Genomic DNA, 23,050 nt, shown 5'->3' on the forward strand with positions numbered 1-23,050 from the left:
TACCAACAGTACCTCGGCTCACGAGACGTCGTGAAGCTGACCTATCACAGATCAGGTTTTTATGGAACGCTGCGGTTCAGTTTGACATCTGACGTAAAACATGTTTAAACATTCAGAAACAAATGAGACCGTACGACTGATTTATGATGTCAGAGATCAGATCATCTGCATCAGGTGGTGAACAGAGGACTCAGCTCATTCTCACTCCCAACTTCTCAAATACCACCACATCCTCAGTGACCTCCTTCAGACACCGGCACACAGAGCAGCAGCTATCCTGACGCTGCCGGCAACAGCCAAACTCATCAAATACTGCTGCTTTGTCAGCGGGTGTTGGAGTCAGACACTGACGGACTCACCTGATGTCACTGATGGTCTCACCTGATGTCACTGACGGACTCACCTGATGTCACTGACGGACTCACCTGATGTCACTGACGGTCTCACCTGATGTCACTGACGGACTCACCTGATGTCACTGACGGACTCACCTGATGTCACTGATGGTCTCACCTGATGTCACTGACGGACTCACCTGATGTCACTGACGGTCTCACCTGATATCACTGACGGACTCACCTGATGTCACTGATGGTCTCACCTGATGTCACTGACGGACTCACCTGATGTCACTGATGGTCTCACCTGATGTCACTGACGGACTCACCTGATGTCACTGACGGTCTCATTTAAACACAAAGGGTGGTGGATGATTTCTTCACATTTATGCATCCACAATTTACCATAATAGAACAGGAGGGTACTTTCTTTGTCTGGTGGTTTTGGAGGGAAGGAGAGGGAGGAGGGGCTGAGGTTCGAGGCGGGCTTATATCACCTCAGGAGGTGGGCGGTTCCAACAGGGTGGAGTCGAGTCTCTTGTGATTTTTAACAATGATGTCAGCAGGTGAGAGGTTTTGACCATGATACAGCTGACGGTGATGTCACGCTCCTCTCTTCTTCTGTGGTGGTGAATTTTGGGACGTTACAAGTCAGAGTTGGACGGACAGCAGCGGAGACACCTTCAGAGTCACAGACCTATGAACTTCCTACTGAGTGTCACAGTGTTTCCTCTCTCTGCTGGAGATGAAGGTCAAAGAGTCCGTCTGCAGTCGAGCTGAGAAAGGTCACTTCATCTTCTTCATCATCATCATCATCATCATCATCATCATGGAAGTCACCTGCCTGCTTCCAGCAAAGAGGAAGTCAGCTCCCGTCTGCAGTGTGACATCATCAGAGAAAGTTTGAATATGCGCCAATGACGTGTGTCGATGATGATGATGATCATCATCATCATCATCAGTCCCATTCACATGGAGGCGTGCAGAGCTCCTCCCCCCCGACGCTCTCACTGATATAAAATGTAGAAACAGTTCCAGTGTTTCAGTTTGACTGAAGAGACGCAACAGAGCTGAGGTGGATGAAGACAGACAGACAGTCAGACAGACAGACAGACAGATAGTCAGACAGATAGTCAGACAGATAGTCAGACAGACAGACAGACAGATAGTCAGACAGATAGTCAGACAGACAGACAGACAGATAGTCAGACAGATAGTCAGACAGACAGACAGACACACAGACACACAGACAGACAGAGACACACAGACAGACAGAGGGACAGAAGGACAGCAGCTCTGCAGAACGACCAGGTAAGTGAATACTTTATAATCTCAGTTTAAAACTGTTGAAATGAAACTTTATTGATCTGACATGAGAGGACAAACAGCAGCAGAATGTACGGAGACACATTTGCCTCAACATCACGTGTGGACAGACGGACAGTCTGAGTGTAAACCTCTTATTGGTTCTTAGTTTCACATAAATCAAAAACAAAAGGGAATAAAAGTTGCAGAGTGACGTAAACCTGCACAGGTTCACATTAAAGCTGTAAAATACAAACTGTCATGTTTAACATGTTAAAGATCAGAGTTGAGCTCCAGCTCAGAGTCACCACGGTGCTGTGAAGCAAATGATTTTCACAGCACGTCTGTTTTTACACAAAGAAGAATCCAGTAAACAAATATTTTTATTCCATAAAATAACTCCAGGATATTTATTAGAAACTGACCACAGGATGTTTTATACAGAGAAAGATGAGGGAAGATGAAGATACTGAGCCTGTCCAGCTGTGTTTATATGGAAATGTGAGTTATAGACAAAATAATGTCTAAAAATACAAAATAAAACTGTTATGTCATATTTTACTGAAAGACAAACAGACAGATCTGAAAAATATTAATGTCAAAAAAAGTTAGTATTTAAAAACAGAGTAATATATAAATATTGAACAACAACAACAAAGATTAGTGAAGTCAGCAAAACATTTCTGCAAACATGAAACAGATCTGGAGATACACAAACTCCACAAATCTCTGTCTGTCTCTAATATAGGTTAGGTACGTGAGGTTGCTATGGTTACGTTTAGGACAACAAACATGGTGAGTCCTGTGTTTTACACAACATGGCTGCTTCCTGCTTTAATCTTGGTCACATGATCACAGGCTTCCAATATACATGGGCTCTGCACAAAGTACTGGCTCATCATTACGTTGGATATGTACAGATTTTGACGCCTTACTTTTCATTGTAAAACGTGTGAACAGTGCACGAGAACAGGCTGCACTGTGACAAAATTTTCCCAGAATGTTATGGTAGAGATATAACTATAATAAGCTGGGTGACATATCATTATTATCTATTTATGTATGTGATGTTGCGTTCACACCAAACATGATTTTCATGTTGCGTTACTTGTGTGAATTTGAACACCAGAATATTTTGTGTTGACTCACTTCAAATGTGCAAATAACTCATGTCACACTCATGTGAAATCGCTGAAACGATGAATGAACTTCTGCCAGCATTTCCTCAGTGTCATACATCCCCAAGGGATCTCAACGCTGATTGGCTATTACGGTGCAATTTGGTCACTGAAGTTCAGATTTTTCAACGCTTGTGAATAAGCATATGACAGGAAATCACGCTGCTCGCTTCATTCACACCACTTAAGTCACGTACTTGGCATCATTCACGCCATGTCCATTGTGGGAATTTGCGTCTATTCCGTCTTTACTTTGATTTTACATGTAATTCCCTCGTATGAATTTTTTTCTTGGCGCCTGGTGTGAACACAACGTTATCAGATAACAGCAAAGTCTCTCAAGTGTCTCTGGGTTTTCTAATCCCACAGATCGTCCTCACAGGCGTCTTATGAAGCCTCTTGTTTGTCCTCAGGTTGGATCTGTCAGCAGAGATGAAGCTGAATGTGTTGTTATGGGTCATGGCTCTGCTCAGTGCTTTCCTCCCTCGCTCTGCTGACTGTCGACCTGACGACGCCCCCACCAGCCGCCGCCCGCTCTTCCCCCGACCGCTGCTGCTCCACCTTGGGGAGGAGTTCTCCCTCCGTCTGGGTGGAGGTGGAGGATTCTCTTCTGCTGCGGCTCCAGACCTCCTCTCCTCCTCTTCCTCCTACTCAATGGCAAACCGGGCTGTGCTGCAGCTCACACAGCGCCTCCTGCAGGCCCGGGCGGAGCACCGGCGGGAGCAGGAGGTGGAGGTGGAGGAGGAGGAGGCCAGGGAGAAGGGGAAGAGGTCTGAGGAGCCCCCCATCTCTCTGGATCTGACTTTCCACCTGCTCAGGGAGGTCCTGGAGATGGCCCGAGCCGAGCAGATCGCCCAGCAGGCTGACAGCAACCGCAAGATGATGGACGACTTTGGAAAATAGTTCACATCCACAAACTGTTCACTCCCTGTCCAGTTTTATCGTCTGACATCAGTCTCATGATCTTCAAATCAGCTAATGCTCTCACTTCAGCTGCTTTCAGCTCTGACTCTTCTGTGCACACTTCAGCTACAGTCAGCGTTCACACACAATCACTTCAGCTACAGCCAGCATTCACACACAAACACTTCAGCTACAGTCAGCGTTCACACACAATCACTTCAGCTACAGTCAGCATTCACACACAAACACTTCAGCTACGGTCAACGTTCACACACAATCACTTCAGCTACAGTCAACGTTCACACACAATCACTTCAGCTACAGTCAACGTTCACTCACAATCACTTCAGCTACAGTCAGCGTTCACACACAATCACTTCAGCTACAGCCAGCGTTCACACACAATCACTTCAGCTACGGTCAACGTTCACACACAATCACTTCAGCTACAGTCAACGTTCACACACAATCACTTCAGCTACAGTCAACGTTCACACACAATCACTTCAGCTACAGTCAGCATTCACACACAATCACTTCAGCTACAGTCAGCATTCACACACAAACACTTCAGCTACAGTCAGCGTTCACACACAAACACTTCAGCTACAGCCAGCATTCACACACAAACACTTCAGCTACAGCCAGCGTTCACACACAATCACTTCAGCTACAGTAAGCTACAGTCAGTGTTCACACACAAACACTTCAGCTACAGTCAGCATTCACACACAAACACTTCAGCTACAGCCAGCGTTCACACACAAACACTTCAGCTACAGTAAGCTACAGTCAGTGTTCACACACAAACACTTCAGCTACAGTCAGCATTCACACACAAACACTTCAGCTACAGCCAGCGTTCACACACAATCACTTCAGCTACAGTAAGCTACAGTCAGTGTTCACACACAAACACTTCAGCTACAGTCAACATTCACACACAAACACTTCAGCTACAGTCAGCGTTCACACACAAACACTTCAGCTACAGTCAACGTTCACACACAAACACTTCAGCTACAGTCAACGTTCACACACAAACACTTCAGCTACAGCCAGCGTTCACACACAAACACTTCAGCTACAGTCAACGTTCACACACAAACACTTCAGCTACAGTCAACGTTCACACACAAACACTTCAGCTACAGTAAGCTACAGTCAGTGTTCACACACAAACACTTCAGCTACAGTCAGCGTTCACACACAAACACTTCAGCTACAGCCAGCATTCACACACAAACACTTCAGCTACAGTCAGCGTTCACACACAATCACTTCAGCTACAGTCAACGTTCACACACAAACACTTCAGCTACAGTCAGCTACAGTCAGTGTTCACACACAAACACTTCAGCTACAGTCAGCGTTCACACACAAACACTTCAGCTACAGCCAGCATTCACACACAAACACTTCAGCTACAGTCAGCATTCACACACAATCACTTCAGCTACAGTCAACGTTCACACACAAACACTTCAGCTACAGTCAACGTTCACACACAAACACTTCAGCTACAGTCAACGTTCACACACAAACACTTCAGCTACAGCCAGCATTCACACACAAACACTTCAGCTACAGTCAGTGTTCACACACAATCACTTCAGCTACAGTCAGTGTTCACACACAAACACTTCAGCTACAGCCAGCATTCACACACAATCACTTCAGCTACAGTCAGCATTCACACACAATCACTTCAGCTACAGTCAGCGTTCACACACAATCACTTCAGCTACAGTCAGCGTTCACACACAGCTACAGTCAGCGTTCACACACAAACACTTCAGCTACAGTCAAGTGTTCACACACAAACACTTCAGCTACAGTCAACGTTCACACACAAACACTTCAGCTACAGTCAGCGTTCACACACAATCACTTCAGCTACAGTCAGCGTTCACACACAAACACTTCAGCTACAGTCAGCGTTCACACACAAACACTTCAGCTACAGTCAGCGTTCACACACAATCACTTCAGCTACAGTCAGCGTTCACACACAATCACTTCAGCTACAGTCAACGTTCACACACCACCACTTCAATTACAGTCAGCGTTCACACACAAACACTTCAGCTACAGTCAACGTTCACACACAAACACTTCAGCTACAGCCAGCGTTCACACACAAACACTTCAGCTACAGTCAACGTTCACACACAAACACTTCAGCTACAGCCAGCATTCACACACAAACACTTCAGCTACAGTCAGTGTTCACACACAATCACTTCAGCTACAGTCAGTGTTCACACACAAACACTTCAGCTACAGCCAGCGTTCACACACAATCACTTCAGCTACAGTCAGCATTCACACACAATCACTTCAGCTACAGTCAGCGTTCACACACAATCACTTCAGCTACAGTCAGCGTTCACACACAGCTACAGTCAGCGTTCACACACAAACACTTCAGCTACAGTCAGTGTTCACACACAAACACTTCAGCTACAGTCAACGTTCACACACAAACACTTCAGCTACAGTCAGCGTTCACACACAATCACTTCAGCTACAGTCAGCGTTCACACACAAACACTTCAGCTACAGTCAGCGTTCACACACAAACACTTCAGCTACAGTCAGTGTTCACACACAATCACTTCAGCTACAGTCAGCGTTCACACACAATCACTTCAGCTACAGTCAACGTTCACACACCACCACTTCAATTACAGTCAGCGTTCACACACAGCTACAGTCAGCGTTCACACACAAACACTTCAGCTACAGTCAACGTTCACACACAATCACTTCAGCTACAGTCAGCGTTCACACACAAACACTTCAGCTACAGTCAGCGTTCACACACAATCACTTCAGCTACAGTCAGCGTTCACACACAATCACTTCAGCTACAGTCAGCGTTCACACACAATCACTTCAGCTACAGTCAGCGTTCACACACAAACACTTCAGCTACAGTCAGCGTTCACACACAATCACTTCAGCTACAGTCAGCGTTCACACACAAACACTTCAGCTACAGTCAACGTTCACACACAGTCACTTCAGCTACAGTCAGCGTTCACTCACAAACACTTCAGCTACAGTCAGCGTTCACACACAAACACTTCAGCTAGTCAACCTTCACACACAAACACTTCAGCTACAGTCAGCGTTCACACACAATCACTTCAGCTACAGTCAGCGTTCACACACAATCACTTCAGCTAGTCAACCGTCACACACAAACACTTCAGCTACAGTCAGCGTTCACACACAATCACTTCAGCTATAGTCAGTGTTCACACACAAACACTTCAGCTACAGTCAGCGTTCACACACAATCACTTCAGCTACAGTCAGCGTTCACACACAAACACTTCAGCTACAGTCAACGTTCACACACAATCACTTCAGCTACAGTCAGCGTTCACACACAATCACTTCAGCTACAGTCAACGTTCACACACAATCACTTCAGCTACAGTCAGCGTTCACACACAAACACTTCAGCTACAGTCAACGTTCACACACAAACACTTCAGCTACAGTCAGCGTTCACACACAAACACTTCAGCTACAGTCAGCGTTCACACACAATCACTTCAGCTACAGTCAGCGTTCACACACAATCACTTCAGCTACAGTCAGCGTTCACACACAAACACTTCAGCTACGGTCAGCGTTCACACACAAACACTTCAGCTACGGTCAGCGTTCACACACAAACACTTCAGCTACGGTCAGCGTTCACTCACAAACACTTCAGCTACAGTCAGTGTTCACACACAATCACTTCAGCTACAGTCAGTGTTCACACACAATCACTTCAGCTACAGTCAGCGTTCACACACAAACACTTCAGCTACAGTCAGCGTTCACACACAATCACTTCAGCTAGTCAACCTTCACACACAAACACTTCAGCTACAGTCAGCGTTCACACACAATCACTTCAGCTATAGTCAGCGTTCACACACAAACACTTCAGCTACAGTCAACGTTCACACACAATCACTTCAGCTACAGTCAGCGTTCACACGCAAACACTTCAGCTACAGTCAGCGTTCACACGCAAACACTTCAGCTACAGTCAACGCTCACACACAAACACTTCAGCTACAGTCAGCGTTCACACGCAATCACTTCAGCTATAGTCAACGTTCACACACAAACACTTCAGCTACAGTCAGCGTTCACACTCAATCACTTCAGCTATAGTCAACGTTCACACACAAACACTTCAGCTACAGTCAGCGTTCACACTCAATCACTTCAGCTACAGTCAACGTTCACACACAAACACTTCAGCTACAGTCAGCGTTCACACACAAACACTTCAGCTACAGTCAGCGTTCACACACAATCACTTCAGCTACAGTCAGTGTTCACACACAATCACTTCAGCTACAGTCAACGTTCACACACAAACACTTCAGCTACAGTCAGCGTTCACACACAAACACTTCAGCTACAGTCAGCGTTCACACACAATCACTTCAGCTACAGTCAGTGTTCACACACAATCACTTCAGCTACAGTCAGCGTTCACACACAAACACTTCAGCTACAGTCAGCGTTCACACACAATCACTTCAGCTACAGTCAGCGTTCACACACAAACACTTCAGCTACAGTCAGTGTTCACACACAATCACTTCAGCTACAGTCAGTGTTCACACACAATCACTTCAGCTATAGTCAGCGTTCACACACAAACACTTCAGCTACAGTCAGCGTTCACACACAATCACTTCAGCTACAGTCAACGTTCACACACAAACACTTCAGCTACAGTCAGTGTTCACACACAATCACTTCAGCTACAGTCAACGTTCACACACAAACACTTCAGCTACAGTCAGTGTTCACACACAATCACTTCAGCTACAGTCAGCATTCACATTAAAACCTGACAGAAATTCAAACTGCTGATTTCAATATTTGATCTATGAAAGGTGAAAATGACATTCATCAATTAAAAAGACATAAATGCTGAAATAATCAAATAAAAGCTACCAATAATCAGTGAATTTCTGCACTGTAAGAAAAACTGTCTAAATAAAGCTGACTGAACTTTTGATGACGGTTTGTGTTGTTTACATTTGAGTCGAGCGTCAATCTGACCGGTCACATGATGCTCTCTGGATGTTTATTGGTCATAAAATCAGTGGTCACTTTAGATTCACAATAAAACCTCTCAAAGTCACATCTGCAGGTCGCCTGGGTCCAGACCTTTGACTCCGCCCACTACACTGAGGACGAGTTGATTGATTCAGGTCCGGCATCTTGACATCAAACAGCAGTTTGTCAGTTAAAATAAAAAACAACCAATGAACACCACAGATGGCTAACTATTAACCAATCAGTGCCATGGACAGGACTAACACCGCTGTCAGGCTGTTTTCAAGCTGCTGTCAGGGTGCACCACAACCAGCTGGCTGATCCACGCATGGCTGAAGTCACACAGCGGGCCAGGTGACAGATGTTCACCTGTTAGAGGTAAGCCGTTCCTGCTTTGACTCCTCCTCCCTGGAGGGAAGGACTCGGACACAAGTCTCTTTGACTTAATAAGAAAACTGACTCTCAGTGATTTCAACCAGTTTCAGACATAAAATGTTTTCAGGACATTTGAATGAGAAATATTTGACTAAACATTATCACGTGTGACGGGATGAAGGTTTCAGGTGACTCTCTTCACTGAGTCTGATGTCACCTGACAGAAACACTGAGTCAGTTTCAGCAGAAGAGGAAAATCAGGATTCATAATAAAAACAGAATCATTTATTTGACACATGAACAGAAAATATTTGACCCGAAGAAACAAACTGAGAGTTTGAGTTTAAACCACAAAATGTTTCACATTTTTAAATATTGATTTACATCTGTTAGATTCAGAACAAACTCAGCAAACATCCTGTAATAGTGATGTCACAGTGATGTCACAGTGACGTCACAGTGATGTCACAGTGACAGTAAAAACACGTGTGAACATTACTGATGTTAAATAAAAGACTGATCCAGGTCCTGATCTGATGTCACTTCTGGTTCAGCCAGCTGAAGGAGAAGACGTGTTTGGGTCCATCTTTGTCCTCCGACTCGTTCTGCTGATCAGACTGGACCTGCAGCAGCTGAGGAAGACCAGGAGGAGGAAGAAGAACAACAAAGGAAGAGGAAGAAGATGATGATGATGAAGTAGGAGAGGAAGATAAAGAAGAGGTAGAAGGAGAGAAAAAAAGAAAAGAAGAAAAGAAGAAGGATTATTTTGTAAAGTAACTGTGTTGTGAATATGTAAAAAAAATATCATGTAATATCATGATGAAAATAACGTGGGTTGCACAGGGTAGTGTCCACAGTAAAATCAGACTATCAGCGTTTACATAGGTTACTTAGTGGCTTTGCAATCTTTGCAATAAGCTTCTGCCACCGGGGGCGAAATTTCGCGGAAAAAATCTGCTTTACGGCAGGAAACGCGTCATGTATTGTGAAACTGGTCGGTCAGCCAATCAGGGACTGGAGCTGGTCCTTATGAGGAGTTGGCCATGAGATAGTTGAGTCACGAGCACAATGGCAGACGGACAGAGTTTGGAGACAAGTGAAAAACGGCCTAGCAAAAGAAAAGGAGCTCCTCTGTGTGAGGAGGCAAAGAAGAGCAAAAAGGAGAGTGATAAAAGAAGAGGAAAAACAAGAGTAAACCTCAGTCAGGCGTTCAAGAGATGGAGGGAGCTCCGTGACCAAAGAGGCTTCAAAACCCATGTCCAGCTAGCTTTCTTTCTAATGGATCAGTAAGTAACACGGCTAAATGTTAGCTAGACCAGAGAGGACTGGACTGTACTGGCTGCTAGTTCATTCCTAGCTGGCCAGCATCGCAAATCGCCGCAACCAGGGAGCGGGTAGCGAGTGTTGGTCGGCTGACATCCTGGTTGCCATTCTACGGCAGCCCTCGGACAGTGATACCCCCCTCCCTTCCTTCTGTTCTCTTCTCACGGAGGCAGCTATCCACGGACATCGCCCAGCTAAGTTACGCCCAGCTAAGTGAACACTGGACTTTGTTTCCCATTCAATTTGAGCTCCAACCAACCGCATGGTTTATTCTAGAATGGGGACTGTTTACATGTGCATATTGGTATAATTCCACTGTGTCTACTGTTGTTTGTACTGGTACTGTACATATTGGTGTCATTTACTGTGAGCTGTTTGTACTGGTACTGTACATATTGGTGTCATTTACTGTGAGCTGTTTGTACTGGTACTGTACATATTGGTGTCATTTACTGTGAGCTGTTTGTACTGGTACTGTACATATTGGTATCATTCACTGTGAGCTGTTTGTACTGGTACTGTACATATTGGTGTCATTTACTGTGAGCTGTTTGTACTGGTACTGTACATATTGGTATCATTTACTGTGAGCTGTTTGTACTGGTACTGTACATATTGGTGTCATTTACTGTGAGCTGTTTGTACTGGTACTGTACATATTGGTATCATTTACTGTGAGCTGTTTGTACTGGTACTGTACATATTGGTGTCATTCACTGTGAGCTGTTTGTACTGGTACTGTACATATTGGTATCATTTACTGTGAGCTGTTTGTACTGGTACTGTACATATTGGTGTCATTCACTGTGAGCTGTTTGTACTGGTACTGTACATATTGGTGTCATTTACTGTGAGCTGTTTGTACTGGTACTGTACATATTGGTGTCATTTACTGTGAGCTGTTTGTACTGGTACTGTACATATTGGTATCATTTACTGTGAGCTGTTTGTACTGGTACTGTACATATTGGTATCATTCACTGTGAGCTGTTTGTACTGGTACTGTACATATTGGTGTCATTTACTGTGAGCTGTTTGTACTGGTACTGTACATATTGGTATCATTCACTGTGAGCTGTTTGTACTGGTACTGTACATATTGGTATCATTCACTGTGAGCTGTTTGTACTGGTACTGTACATATTGGTGTCATTTACTGTGAGCTGTTTGTACTGGTACTGTACATATTGGTATCATTCACTGTGAGCTGTTTGTACTGGTACTGTACATATTGGTGTCATTTACTGTGAGCTGTTTGTACTGGTACTGTACATATTGGTATCATTCACTGTGAGCTGTTTGTACTGGTACTGTACATATTGGTGTCATTTACTGTGAGCTGTTTGTACTGGTACTGTACATATTGGTATCATTCACTGTGAGCTGTTTGTACTGGTACTGTACATATTGGTGTCATTTACTGTGAGCTGTTTGTACTGGTACTGTACATATTGGTATCATTCACTGTGAGCTGTTTGTACTGGTACTGTACATATTGGTATCATTCACTGTGAGCTGTTTGTACTGGTACTGTACATATTGGTGTCATTTACTGTGAGCTGTTTGTACTGGTACTGTACATATTGGTGTCATTTACTGTGAGCTGTTTGTACTGGTACTGTACATATTGGTGTCATTTACTGTGAGCTGTTTGTACTGGTACTGTACATATTGGTGTCATTTACTGTGAGCTGTTTGTACTGGTACTGTACATATTGGTGTCATTTACTGTGAGCTGTTTGTACTGGTACTGTACATATTGGTATCATTCACTGTGAGCTGTTTGTACTGGTACTGTACATATTGGTGTCATTTACTGTGAGCTGTTTGTACTGGTACTGTACATATTGGTATCATTCACTGTGAGCTGTTTGTACTGGTACTGTACATATTGGTGTCATTCACTGTGAGCTGTTTGTACTGGTACTGTACATATTGGTATCATTTACTGTGAGCTGTTTGTACTGGTACTGTACATATTGGTGTCATTCACTGTGAGCTGTTTGTACTGGTACTGTACATATTGGTATCATTTACTGTGAGCTGTTTGTACTGGTACTGTACATATTGGTGTCATTTACTGTGAGCTGTTTGTACTGGTACTGTACATATTGGTATCATTCACTGTGAGCTGTTTGTACTGGTACTGTACATATTGGTGTCATTCACTGTGAGCTGTTTGTACTGGTACTGTACATATTGGTATCATTCACTGTGAGCTGTTTGTACTGATACTGTACATATTGGTGTCATTCACTGTGAGCTGTTTGTACTGGTACTGTACATATTGGTGTCATTCACTGTGAGCTGTTTGTACTGGTACTGTACATATTGGTATCATTCACTGTGAGCTGTTTGTACTGGTACTGTACATATTGGTGTCATTTACTGTGAGCTGTTTGTACTGGTACTGTACATATTGGTGTCATTCACTGTGAGCTGTTTGTACTGGTACTGTACATATTGGTGTCATTCACTGTGAGCTGTTTGTACTGGTACTGTACATATTGGTGTCATTCACTGTGAGCTGTTTGTACTGGTACTGTACATATTGGTATCATTCACTGTGAGCTGTTTGTACTGGTACTGTACATATTGGTGTCATTCACTGTGAGCTGTTTGTACTGGTACTGTACATATTGGTATCATTCACTGTGAGCTGTTTGTACTGGTACTGTACATATTGGTGTCATTCACTGTGAGCTGTTTGTACTGGTACTGTACATATTGGTATCATTCACTGTGAGCTGTTTGTACTGGTACTGTACATATTGGTATCATTCACTGTGAGCTGTTTGTACTGGTACTGTACATATTGGTATCATTTACTGTGAGCTGTTTGTACTGGTACTGTACATATTGGTATCATTTACTGTGAGCTGTTTGTACTGGTACTGTACATATTGGTGTCATTTACTGTGAGCTGTTTGTACTGGTACTGTACATATTGGTGTCATTTACTGTGAGCTGTTTGTACTGGTACTGTACATATTGGTGTCATTTACTGTGAGCTGTTTGTACTGGTACTGTACATATTGGTGTCATTTACTGTGAGCTGTTTGTACTGGTACTGTACATATTGGTATCATTTACTGTGAGCTGTTTGTACTGGTACTGTACATATTGGTGTCATTCACTGTGAGCTGTTTGTACTGGTACTGTACATATTGGTGTCATTCACTGTGAGCTGTTTGTACTGGTACTGTACATATTGGTGTCATTTACTGTGAGCTGTTTGTACTGGTACTGTACATATTGGTGTCATTTACTGTGAGCTGTTTGTACTGGTACTGTACATATTGGTGTCATTCACTGTGAGCTGTTTGTACTGGTACTGTACATATTGGTATCATTTACTGTGAGCTGTTTGTACTGGTACTGTACATATTGGTATCATTTACTGTGAGCTGTTTGTACTGGTACTGTGCATTCTGCTATAATTATTTGCATTACTATTTGTTTTTTCTTCAGATAAATCTGATAATTGTTGCTCGGTCTCTTTACTCATTTATTTAGTAGAGTGTCCACACACCTTCTCATTCTACATATACATAGAGGTATACTGGTGGCTTTACAGCCTACATTTGATTCCTTATCTCTGATCCCCACGCTCAGTTTGGTCGTTGCCACAGTGCGACACAACACCACTGACACTAGGTGGCGCCAAGCTAAAAACAAATGAATCCTATCTGTTGGCTCTTTCATTAAATAATATTTAAAATTTTCAACAGATTAAAACGTGATATAAATACAATACATACATATATATATATATATATATATATATATGTATGTAATATAATACATTAATGTAATATATAAATTTATGTAACGAATCTAAATCATGTTGAAGAACTGACTTCATGTTCCTGAATGCACCATGTGATGTCATACCGAAGGGGCGGGGCCTTGAGTGGGGAGGGGTGGAGGAGGAGGGGCCTGTGTGGTTGCGGAGGGGGTGGGGCTTTTTGACTGCGTTGGTGTCTGTGTCACAGTGGGCGGAGCCTCTGGGGGTCTCTGAGGGGGCGGGGCTGAGAGCTGAACACCTGCAGGCTGAACAGGAGGCGGCGCAGGCTGCTGATTGGGTGAGGTCGTCCCTCTGACCTCCACTGCTTCGTCTTCATCGTCTTCATCATCTTCATCAACTGAGGAGGCAGCAGAGGGTTAATGTGAGAGCCAATAAGCTGCTGAGGTCACCTGTGAGGACTTCCTGTTTCTTACGTTTGATGAAGTCGACGCTCATCAGCGCTCTCCTCTGACGCTCAAAGTTAGCCGTGAAGTGATCCATTTTCTCGTAGCCATGTTGGACTTTATCCATGTGAGACGTGTTGGTTCCCTCCATGATCCTGAACACAGGTCATTGTTAATAACCAATCATATCTGATCAATATCATCGTTATTATCAATCAAAGACTGCGGCTGTGAGACTCACTTCTGTAGCAGAGGTTTGGTTGTCTGTGGGAGGACAAAATAAAGTTACTGCTGACACATTTACATTCATTCAAATGTTGCCTTTCAAAATAAGACACATCTCAAAGAGACTTTTACATGAAAACAAGAGCCCTTTATTTCAAAATAAGAGCCCTTTATTTCAGAGTAAGAGCCCTTTATTTCAAAATAAGAGCCCTTCACTCCAAAATAAGAGGCCTTTATTTCAGAGTAAGAGCCCTTTATTTCAAAATAAGAGGCACACCCTCCTGTCAGTCTGGGTGCGTTCAGGTTCACCTGCAGGAACACAGCCATCTCGGACTCATCCATGGTCTGGATGGCGGTCTCCAGCAGCTTGGCGGTGCTCTCCAGGTGTTCGGTGTACTTCCTCCTCAGACCTCTGATGTAGTCGAGTTTCTCCTCCTGCTCGGAGTTGATCCTCAGAGTCATCTCGCCTTTCCTCTCCTCCATCAGAGCATACAGGTGATCGAACGTCTCGCACACCTTCGACTTCTGCCTGCGACCATTCTCCTGAAAACACTCAGAGTCAGTGACGTCAGCACAAACGTGTGTGAACGCTGCTCCAAACATTTAAATCATTATATAATCAGAAATAATAATTAAAGCTGTTGGGATGCAGCAGAGTGAGTTTCACTTCAGCTGAATCACTCTTTCTGTTTCCATGGAAACAGTGAAGTGGAGCTCCAGTCCCAGCTGGACGAGGACATCTAACTGGCCTACTGTCCTTGTCCCAGTATACAAGCATGGGAGGGGAATCCAGTTATTGAGCCAAGTATGTGCGACTCCTCTACGATAGGTGGAGATATGCCCCCTTTCAGCTTGTTAGTATTGGACCTTTTTCCTGTTGACCTATTACGTCACAGACCAAACAATGGACAAACAAGTTAGCTACGGTTAGCTAGCAGCTAACTGCTACCATGGTGGACAACTTTACAGCTCTGTACATTTGGTCCGTCCAAAAAGTCACGGCTCTGGATGTAGATTTCTCCATGTTGTTACCGGCTTCTTCTTCTCTTACACATTTAATGCTATTGGACTTCCGGGTCAAAGCCCGGGGCGGAAACTGTGGAGCATGCTCAGAGCGCCTCGGCCAGTTTGGGTCTGACTGACTGTATACATGCAGGAGTCACATGATCTGGGTGTGTTAGTCCCACTGTGACACATTCACTGCAGGACCATTTCACTCACACTGACATGTTTGCAGTGATTTTATATAAATCTGTTTTCTCTGTCGTCATGGAAACAGACTGAGGTCAGCTGAGTCAGTAAAGTCAGAACTGTGATGAGTCAGCAGGTGGATGAACTCACGTCCACAGCTCTGCAGGTTTCCTCCAGCTGACTGATGATGGCCTGCGTCCTCTCGTTGTTCCCGACTAACATGGAGATACAGTCAGTCAGCTCGGCCTGCGCGCACACACACACACACACACACACACACACACACACACACACACACACAGAGGTGATGTAGAGATGACAGTCATGTTTCAGAGCAGCTGATTGGCTGATGTCTGAGTGCCCTCTGCTGGTCACATGATGTCACCTGCACTGTGACGTCTCCTGAGGTACACTGAGTGTCATGTGCTCACTGTGTTCATGTACAGGTGTGTCGTGTCACCTTCTGCTTGTGGAAGACGGCGTCCAGCGGAGCGACCTCACAGTCTTTGTGAACTCCGAACACTTTACACAGAGAACAGGTGGGGGCGCTGCAGGTGACGCAGTAGATGTTGATCTTCTCGTCTTCATGAGTCTCACACATCGGCTGCTCCACCTTCACCTCCGGGACCGGCCTGCTGCTCAGAGGGACACAGACATGGTGATGATGATGATGATGATGATATATGTCAATGTTTGTTTACAGTAACTTCTGGGTGATAATAATAATAATTCACTCAAAGACACCTGACAGGACACAGGTAGAAAACAAGCAGCAGAGTGTCCATGGATCATAAAGTCAAACTATTCAGTAATACACGGTAAAAATAAATAAAATAATGAGACAAAAATCATAATCATAAATATTAGGTGTAAAGTTATCATCAGCGCAGGTCACCGTGTGTGTGTGTGTGTGTGTGTGTGTACGCCAGCTTGAAAAGGTGTGAACCCACGGTGGAGCAGCAGGCAAATCGTGAAGACCTGAAGATATGAAGGAGTTCAGACAGGTAGGAAAGGGCATGGTTATGAGGGGGCGTGGCTATGAAGGGCCTTAAAAATGAGGAGCAGAATCTTGAAATCGATATTGTGATATTTAACAGGAAGTCAGTGAAGCTGCAGGAGAACAGGACTGATGTGATCTATGGAGGAGGTTCTGGTGATGAAACCGGCGGCTGAATTCTGGACCAACTGGAGTTCATGAAGACAGAGGTCAGAGCTGTGATGATCAACATGAGATGTAACCAAAGAGTGAGCGAGGATAGCAGCGCTCTGAGGCGTAAGTGACGGGCGAAAACGAAGACGTAGTCCTACATTAAAGACGGGGAGGCAGGCGTATGCCTTATCGCCGCACCACCTGGACAGCCGCTCCACGTCGCCACTGCAGGCCGATTCATCCCCCCAGAGATGAGTCCGATTACTGTGGTGTCATCAGCAAACTTTATTAAAGTGTTGCTGGGGTGGGTGGGGGCGCAGTAATGATGATGTCACACCACACTGAACAGTGATCATGATACTGAAGAATAATACTACACAACATATTGAAAAGTAGTGATGTGCATCACATGACGTGATCGTGCACCTCGTGTTGGTGGCAGTTGCTGTCAGTGTCCTTTGAGTCAGCTGCTCCCTACAGGAGGGGGCGGAGTTATACAGGTAGAAAAGATGTCCTGTGGCGTGCTGCGGTCTCAGTCTATGGCTGCATGTGCTCTGACAGGCTCCAGAGTGGCGTGCAGGAAGTGAGAGGCGGTGTCTTCAATACATCCTCCAGCTCCACTGTCAGGACACTCAAACTGATTTTGATATCTCAGGTGTCTGAAACAGTTTTAGCTTCGACCCCGTCCACAGCAGGACACTGTTCAGCCTCTGTGTCTAGGGTGACTATATTTTGATTTCCAAAAAAGAGGACACTCGGCCGGCCACGACTACTTAAATGATACTCGCAGTTTACTCAAAGATGCCTTATCATTTTAATATATTTAAAGTTTATATGCATGGATAGAAAATTCAGTTATATTACAAAATAATATCTCTCAAAGACAGAAATTCAGATAGGCCCCAGTAGTGGACACATACACACACTAGAGTGTGGCGATCCGAGCCCGACGGTACCCGACGGGTCGGCCGGGTTTGGTCAAAAATGTAGCTATAAATTGTATTCGGGCTCGGGTCGGATTCGGTCAGCTTTCAGTAAAAATGTAGTGTAAAAATAAATAAAATCCTATTGTCTGTCCTGTTTATTGCTTGGGCACTGTTATTTACGTGACAACACCTGAACATAACACACACACACCGGCTGTTTGTTTCTACCTCTCTCCTCGCTGGAAGCCTCGGACCTCCAGCCGCCCGCCTCCGCCTTGATTAAACGCTGAAAATAAAATAAAAGAGGGAGACAGGTTTTTCCTATTTTATCTTATTTTGTTTTATTTCTCCCTCTCCTCTCGCTAGAAGCGTCGGACCTCCCGCCTCCCGCTCCCATCTCAAACACGGAGGTCTCCCTCTCCGCAGCTGAGCACGCCCAGCCTGTTAAATAGCCTGAAACCACTGTGTGACACAAACTCAGTGCTTTGGTCATTAAATAATGTCGGGCTCGGTTCGGGTTCGGACAGAAATATGCTGCCCGTGCCGCACTCTAACACACACACACACACACACACACAAATAAACACACACACACAAACACACGGAAAACCGGACATTATCATCAGTTTATAAACCCCCCAGACGCCCCGGACAGGACGTGAAAAGTGGACATGTCTGGGCAAAAGAGGACGTTTGGTCAGCCTATCTGTGTCCATAGACTTGGTTTATTAAATAAAGCATGACAGCAGAAACAACACAGAGCTTCAACGATCCTTCTTTAAATGTTGCAGCTGAAACAAGAGAAATCAACATCTTCACAGATTTCCCTGCAGTAATCTGTGTGACATCACAGTGACTCATTACACTGACATGATTATTTGATTTTAAACGTGTTGTCATGATAAACAGGAAGCTTCCAGCTGAGGTGTTTGTCCTGAACATGTTTATCAGCTCGTCGTCCTGCCGTCCAAAGAATGTCGACCACTGAAATAGAGGAGCTGCTGTCTCACTGACCCACATTTAAAAATAGAGCCAGAGTCTGTCTGAGTGTCACAGCTAACGGCTAACGGCTAACACACACCTGTCACCTTCAGCTGAGTCCTGACTCACTGTAAACATCCTGTTGACCAACTGTCACACATGGAGATCACTGTCATCTCTGTGGTCACTTAGCATAGCTTAGCACAAACACTGGGAGACATTCAGCTAGCTAGACTGAGACGGTAAGTGTAAGCTAACAGGACCTATGAGCTAAAACTGAGCTAACTGCACTGGGAAGCTAAGCTAGCAGGACTCATAGTTGAAGACAGAGAGCGTTGCATTTCTAAATGGAGTAACAAACTTTTAAGTTTATCACACGTTCACGGTGCCTGATGCTCTGCTGCTCCGTCTCTTGACAGAGTCCAACGGTCCAGTTTGTGCCAGACTTCACTCTGACGTTGACTATTTATGAGCGCACCCTCAGTCTTAGCTAACTGGACCTTAAAGCTAAGGGTGTGTTTGTAAATCTGACACTCGCGCTGTTGTTCACAGTAACAGACCGTTATATGAATTAACAAATCATTCACTGCGCCTGGCGCTCTGCTGCTCCCAGAGTCTGGTGTTCTGGAAAACTGAACGGTCCAGTTTGTGCCAGAGTTCTCTGCGGCGCTCACAGAGAGTGTTTCTGAACGCACCTTCAGTCTTAGTTAATTGGACCTTCAAAGTTAACAGGAAACAAAATAGCGTTTTGTGTTGAGGTGATATTTCAGACGATGAAAGTTCTGCGATGGTACGAAAATTCCTTCCTGCAGAGAACGCTGCTGCTGTCAACAGATCAATCTGGGTAAATGTTCCGCTCACGGGGCCGAGCAGCGTCGTCTCGTCTTCCTCCATCATGTGAGAAACACACTGTGGCCTTTAACGATGCAAAGGGCACCACGGAGCGCCGTTAATGAGAGTTAACTCTTTTACAGCAGTATTTTTTCAGTGATGAATTATTGAAATGAACACGTTATTTCGACAGGCCTATTTTCGACTTTTCTGCACGTCTACAAACTGCTACAAAAACACAACACGCTGCGCAGGAGAGGAACGCACAGCAGGTACACACAGGAAGACGGGGGGTTGTTGGTGACGTGTTACTCATGATGTGTCTCAGTGTGGTCGAGGCCTTAGTGAGGAATCACAGACTCACCGCTCTGTGAAAACATGTTGTTGTTGTCGTTGTGAAAACATCTCAGGTCACATGATCCACCTGTTTTTCATTCAAAACAGAGGTGTGAGCTCGAGTCACAAGACTTGGACTTTAATCAGACTCGAGTCACAAATGTAATGACTTTAGATAAAATCAAAGGAGACCTGCAGCTCGACTTGGACTATAACACCAAAGACTCGTGACTGGACTTGAAGACACCTGACACCTTCCTCCAAAGATTAGAAAGTGTTAAAGTGTGACAGGTCTCAGGTCACAGTGACAGGTCACTCTCAGCGAGTCGACACCTCAGTCCTCAGATCCATTTTGTTTGAACCAGTCTGACATCATCCAATCACGTTACAGGAGAGACCCATGAGGAACTAACGTCACATTACTGAGCACCAGTTTGGAAAATGATGACACCAAAGATTGTTTTGTTCACGTACAAAAACAGATAAGAGATAAGTAACAGACGGCAGTCTGCAAAATGTGCAGCTGGAAAATAACTGAAGACGCAGCAACTTCCAACTTTATTCAACACCTGATGTTTCACAAAGGAAACAGTCAACAGGTTGTATTTTCTTATTTCACACCACCACCGCCCACACAAAGTCTCAAACTCAGACCTAAATCTGATCAAACAGTAAAACTAATCAGCACTAATCAAATATAAACTGAGATTCTGTCACCAAGTCGCCAAGTCAGTGTCTCAAGTCACACACTACTAAACACTTCATATTCTGAGTGCTGTCACACTAGTGCAGGAAAATGCAGTGAACAGTCCAAAAGTTGAGTGTGGAATGACGGACACTTCTCACCTTCAGCAGTCGCCATCTTGTTAACTGTCAACAAGGCTGCTGCGGATGACACGGAGCCTGTTAGTAAGACATGTTTTTACACTAAGCACCAAAACTGTTGTCGAATAGAAGCCGTCAGTGATGTTTGTTGGGTCTGTAATGATTTGGTACCAACAACAATAATGAGACTGCTAATGTCAGCTTGCTAGCTAACTTGTTCCAAACTACGGCCGCGCATTTTAATCAGTAATGTTACTGACGTTTTGGCATAAGTGCAGTTTATGTGTGGGCGGAGATAGAGGTCAAATTTTGGTGATAATGCTTCACGGTCCATCATCATCCTCACTGTGTCCACGTTTGGTCATGGACTTTCCACGTCCACATATGGCGTCCAAGGTACCCTGGGTGTGTTGGTTGTTGACGTTCTGGGACGCCGTGTCAACTTCAGCCTGTTACATGCATTGTCTGTTTTCAAAATACACTTCTGTTTTCACAGGAAATGTACAGTTTGATACAGTCTCTTTCAAAATAAAAGCACTACGTTGGTACAACACCAACTGATGTTTATCTCCTTCAACAACACACACACGTGGTTACGTTTAGCCAACACACACACGTGGTTACGTTTAGCCGACACACACACATGGTTACGTTTAGCCGACACACACACGTGGTTACGTTTAGCTGACACACACACGTGGTTACGTTTAGCCAACACATACACACACACACACACACACACACACACACACACACACACACAGACACGTGGTTACGTTTAGCCAACACACACACACACACACACACACGGTTACGTTTAGCCAACACACACACACGGTTACGTTTAGCCAACACACACACACACGTGGTTACGTTTAGCCAACACGCACACACGTGGTTACGTTTAGCCAACATACACACACGGTTACGTTTAGCCAACATACACACACGGTTACGTTTAGCCAACACGCACACACGTGGTTACGTTTAGCCAACACGTAAATATGTTGAGGAAAACAGGGAAAAACAGGGTTTGGCTTTACAATCTTACAGAAAGTGAACACCGGCCTTCAGTGTTTGTTGGACCCTTCCCACCTGCCTCAGTCAGACTTTTGTCTGACCCTACCAAAATAAAAGCCTGCCGTGTCCAGGTGTGTGTTACCTGCTGCTGCCCTGTTTGTACATGTCGATGATGTTCTCCACCAGCAGGTTCCTCTGCAGCCCATACACACCGTGCCGATCCAGAACCACCTCATGTCGGCAGGAAGGGCAGCGGAAACGACCACCTGATGTCACCGTGGAGCCGCTCCTCGTCGACAGGTAGGGATTGGAAGCCTGCAGGGGGCGGGGCATCACACAGGTAGAGTGGTTAACAACAGGAACACTGACAGGAAGTGACTCATAAACTTCCTGATTTGATGTCAGTAGAATGACGACATGAGACAACTCAAATGCTCCGAAACATTTTTTGTGTGTTACTGAGTGTGTATATGTGTCTGTTAGTGTGTGTGTGCGTATTACTGACCTGGAACACGTCATTGGCACACTTCCTGCAGAGGTTGTGTTGGCAGGGCAGGATGACCACCGGCTTGGTGAACATCTCCAGACAGATGGGACAGATGAGCTGCTTCTCCAGACTCTCCATGATGTCTCAGTGGGTGAGGAACTCGGGGGAGACAGCCGTCACCCGGACAGGACGGGGGAGGACGTTAGATAAAATAAAGAAGTGAAGAAGAAGAAGAAGAAGAAGAAGAAGAAGAAGGAGTGGAGCAGTGAAGGCCTGCAGACTGCGGACAGAGCAGCACTCAGTCTGTTTTTAGACTGACAGACGTCAGGTGTTGCCATGCCGACATGCCCTTATATGTCAAAGGTCACGAGGAGACATGA

At 44.8% G+C, this 23,050-nt stretch overlaps 2 protein-coding genes across 2 annotated transcripts; one reads left to right on the forward strand and one right to left on the reverse strand.

The window, feature by feature from the left end:
- The first annotated feature begins 3,253 nt into the window (after nt 1-3,253).
- Nucleotides 3,254-3,724, forward strand: LOC125902758 (corticoliberin-1-like). Its single transcript, XM_049599356.1, has one exon. It carries the CDS (start codon nt 3,254-3,256, stop codon nt 3,722-3,724), a length of 471 nt encoding a protein of 156 aa, XP_049455313.1.
- Nucleotides 3,725-9,447: 5,723 nt separating this feature from the next.
- LOC125902747 (E3 ubiquitin-protein ligase TRIM63-like) lies at nt 9,448-22,991 on the reverse strand. The gene is made up of 9 exons (XM_049599339.1): nt 22,689-22,991; nt 22,326-22,498; nt 16,575-16,749; nt 16,265-16,360; nt 15,233-15,466; nt 14,940-14,962; nt 14,729-14,853; nt 14,402-14,652; nt 9,448-9,816 (listed from the first exon to the last, which is right to left on the reverse strand). The coding sequence occupies exons 1-9, from the start codon at nt 22,806-22,808 to the stop codon at nt 9,724-9,726; spliced, it is 1,290 nt and encodes a 429-aa protein (XP_049455296.1). The 5' UTR covers nt 22,809-22,991; the 3' UTR covers nt 9,448-9,723.
- Between the last annotated feature and the right edge of the window lie 59 nt (nt 22,992-23,050).

This window comes from Epinephelus fuscoguttatus, linkage group LG15, assembly GCF_011397635.1.
Source record: "Epinephelus fuscoguttatus linkage group LG15, E.fuscoguttatus.final_Chr_v1".
NCBI classification, from domain to species: Eukaryota; Metazoa; Chordata; class Actinopteri; order Perciformes; family Serranidae; genus Epinephelus; species Epinephelus fuscoguttatus.